The sequence below is a fragment of the Dendrobium catenatum genome, unplaced genomic scaffold (genome assembly GCF_001605985.2).
Source record: "Dendrobium catenatum unplaced genomic scaffold, ASM160598v2 fragScaff_scaffold_895, whole genome shotgun sequence".
Taxonomy (NCBI): Eukaryota; Viridiplantae; Streptophyta; class Magnoliopsida; order Asparagales; family Orchidaceae; genus Dendrobium; species Dendrobium catenatum.
In genome coordinates this window covers 313,557-317,050 of record NW_021319357.1, presented here as the reverse complement: position 1 = coordinate 317,050, position 3,494 = coordinate 313,557, and the positions used below count along the sequence as shown (strand labels likewise).

Sequence of the window (3,494 nt, the reverse complement as noted above, 5' to 3'; positions counted from 1 at the left end):
TGTAATGCCTACCATCCCAACAATAAATGTGAATAGATTGTTTCTCTGTGATATAGACTGGAAGGTATAGTGCATTATGCGTATGCCATGCAATCCACACAGGTAGGGCATTATGTCTGACCTAGCAAAAGTAGCGGATGCCTGGTTGCAGCGGGGTTCAATAGCTGCAAATTTTGTATTTTTTTATTGGTATTTATGCTAAGTAACTTTCCTTTTGCAAGGATGATGGAACTTGAAGAAATCTCAGGAACTGTAGAAAACGATTCCAAGCTTCTGGAAGATTTCCACAATTTGGAACTTGAAGAACAAATGAGGTATGCTGATTTATCCCACTACGAATTTTGTGATACAATTGGATGATAAACTTGCTTTTTCATCCATAACACTGAAATCATAAATATTTATAAAAAAAAAAAATACCCTCCTATCTTCATTTTTAAAATTCTCAATCAAATATCAAATTATTGATTTTATATATTTTATCAAATATGCAAGCACATGTTTAACATCTCAATGCAATCTGGACTTGCAGAGAGAACAGTTCCACAGAAGAGAGGAAAGGCATGACTAGAAACATAATATCTTGCATAGTATACAGAAGAGGACAGAAGCAGCTTACAAGCTTATTCTTAAAAGAAGCAGAGCAGGCCTTAGAATTCTGTGCGAACGAACAGGAATAAACATTTAGCATCAATTGACAATAGCAACAGCTGTTAGATCTAAGGCTTCTTTTGGGACAGCTTTTTTGCTGCTTCTTAAAGCGGCTTTCTAGTCAAAAAGAAAAATAATTGTACTAAAAAGTTGTTTTGAGAAGTAATAAGGAAGCCGAACGATACCTAAGGCTTTGTTTGGGACAGCTTTCTTAATAATATTTTCTAAAATAATTTTTTAAAATTAGAAATGTTTTATTATAAAATTATTTTAGAAAATAATGAAAAAGTTATCCCAAATGAAGCTTAAGTTATAGCGTTTTAACCATTCTTGCAGTGCTCAGCTGGCATTACCTGCAGTTCTATGTGAAGTTGTTTGGAGGCTTTAAATTTCAGGTTTTAGCCTTTCTTAAAGTGTTCTTTACATTCTGTATGTTAAGGTGTGTTTTTTTCTTTGGAAGTAAGAATTTCTTCTTTTAAGTATTTGTAATTTTTGGATTTTATTGAAGGTTTTTAGTCTTTGTTGTTGTTTGTGTTTCACTTGTCACTCTATTTGGATCTGATGACTGTTAGGGCACAGTGGATTAGGAGAACTGTTGGTAATGATAGAAGTAAGGCTTCAATAGAGATAACTTTCTTGCTATTTCATAAAGCAATTTTTAGTATAAAATTTTTCGATTCAAAAACAAAAGAAAAATTATGCTAAAATGTATTTTTTTAGTCTATCTCAATTGATTTATAATCCTAATTTCGAATTAAATTAATTAATCAGTTTCTTCTAGTCAGGATAGTGACTCCTAAAATCCTCCAAAATGAGCTTCATCAGTTGCTTTAATCTACATAAAAACAAACTAAAAACAGCAACAAAATCTCGAGCGGAGTACGGAGGGTGTTTGGAGATCAATAAAAACATGTCATGTCATCTTATTGTTGGGTAACCAGCTCGTACTCTCACTCAATGCCGCTCAGTACCACTGGATACTCAGTGTTTAACCGTTGGATACCCAGTGATTAACCGCTCGATACTTCCACTCAGTACCACTGGATACCCACTCAGTACCGTTGGATACCCAGTGTTTAACCCTAAACCGGAGAGTGTTTCGAGATCAATAAAAATGTGACATGTCACCCTATTGCTGAAATATCCAGCTTAGTACCGCTCAATACCGTTAAAGATCCAGTGTTTAACCGCAGGATGGTGATAATAAAAGCTCCAAAATCTCATCCACACAAATCCCATCCAATCTGCCACTCGGAAATGGAAAGATATCTCTATCCTTATCCAAAACTCTAACCTCCTTATAAGTCCTTCCTCTCTCAACAATATAAGCCAGACTAATAATACTCAGAGCACATTCGCACCTACCCCTTTCCTTCTCCTCTGCATTCAACTTCAACCATGTCCTCCTCTGCGACAATAACTCTCCCTTCCATCTCCATCCCTAAACCATCCATCCTCCCCAAAGCCCGAATGGCTCTTTCCATGTCTGCCAGAAAAGCCTTCAAACAAGTCGGAATAGGCTTGGCTTCTACAGCCGCGACTGCCCTACTGACCACCAACGCTCTCGCCATTGATGTCCTCTTGGGCGCAAGCGATGGCTCCTTAGTCTTCGTTCCAAATGAGTTTTCGGTGAACGCTGGAGAGCAGATTGTGTTCAGAAACAATGCCGGGTTTCCTCACAATGTGGTTTTTGACGAGGAAGAGGTTCCTCCAGGTGTTGTCGCTTCTACCATCTCTATGAATGAGGAGGATCTGCTCAACGCGCCTGGAGAGACTTATTCGGTCGCTCTGACTGCCAAAGGGACTTACACTTTTTATTGTTCTCCGCATCAGGGAGCTGGGATGGTGGGAAAAGTTACCGTTAATTGATTTTGTTATGGTGATTCAGAGCTTTTTTGTTTTTAGGGTTTATATGTTTGAAGATCTTTTTTGTTTCTTTGAAGGAGTAATGGATTTAGATTGAATTGATTAAGAGAAAAATTTAATGTTGACTTAGTGTGAAGTTTGGTTCTCAAATCGGCTCTGAAAGAATTGTTGACTTCAGTTGATTGTATTGGTGATTTTGAAAGATGAAATCAATGGGATGAATTGCAGGCCAGAAGAGCTTCTTTGGGTTGTTTGGATGATTTCTGCTGATCTCAAATGTTAATTGTTTTAAAGCTTTTAAATTATCAAACAGGAAAGTTAAGACAATTGTCCAAACACAAGATAAATATAGTGAAGTGAAGAAGTATGTTACAGAGTGTGAGCAAATAGAAGTTTTAAGTAGAAGATTAAAAGTTTGATTTACATAATGCAATGGAGGAGCAATTTTAGCATTCATTGTTCAAGCGTAGGCTGAAATTAAGTATGATTTTATTTGGGATATTTTAAGCTTTTTAATTTCTGCTTTTAACAACTGCTTTTTAAGCTTTTTGATCATTTGCGACATTTTTTATTGTTTTATGAAGCAATTTTATAGTGCAAAAATTTTAAATTAAAAAAAAAAGTACTAAGAAATTACTTCATAGAGCAGTAAGAAAGCTATCACAAATGAAGATTAAGATTTTGTTTCGGATGGCTTTCTCATTGTTTCTTAAAGTAGTTTTCTAGTAAAAAAATTAATTTTTTTTTACTAAAAAATTATTTTAAGAAGCAATAAGAAATATGTCTGAAACAAAGTTTTGATTTTTCCTCTCTTTTTGTAAAAAATAGTTTCAGAAATAATGGTTAAAAAAATTGAATTTTCTAACAAAGAATCAAATACAAAAGAATTTTTCAAAGTAGTAGACAAATGAAACCCTAAAAACTTTTCTATAAAAGCGTCCCATCCAAATTTCTTTGTTTCTAAAAAAAAAAAAAAA

General features: G+C 34.7%; 2 protein-coding genes across 2 annotated transcripts in view; both read left to right on the top strand.

Moving 5' to 3' along the window:
- The window catches only part of LOC110108064, a 5,180-nt gene extending 4,442 nt beyond the window's left edge, over positions 1–738 (top strand). The window contains exon 4 of the mRNA XM_020838571.2: positions 533–738. Within this exon, the coding sequence (XP_020694230.1) occupies positions 533–680 (148 nt within the window). The 3' untranslated portion in view covers positions 681–738. The remainder of the gene's footprint in view (positions 1–532) is intronic.
- A 1,231-nt stretch (positions 739–1,969) lies between these two features.
- LOC110108061 (plastocyanin-like) lies at positions 1,970–2,562 on the top strand. The gene has a single exon (XM_028697181.1). The coding sequence runs from the start codon at positions 2,050–2,052 to the stop codon at positions 2,518–2,520; it is 471 nt and encodes a 156-aa protein (XP_028553014.1). The 5' UTR covers positions 1,970–2,049; the 3' UTR covers positions 2,521–2,562.
- Positions 2,563–3,494: the final 932 nt, after the last annotated feature.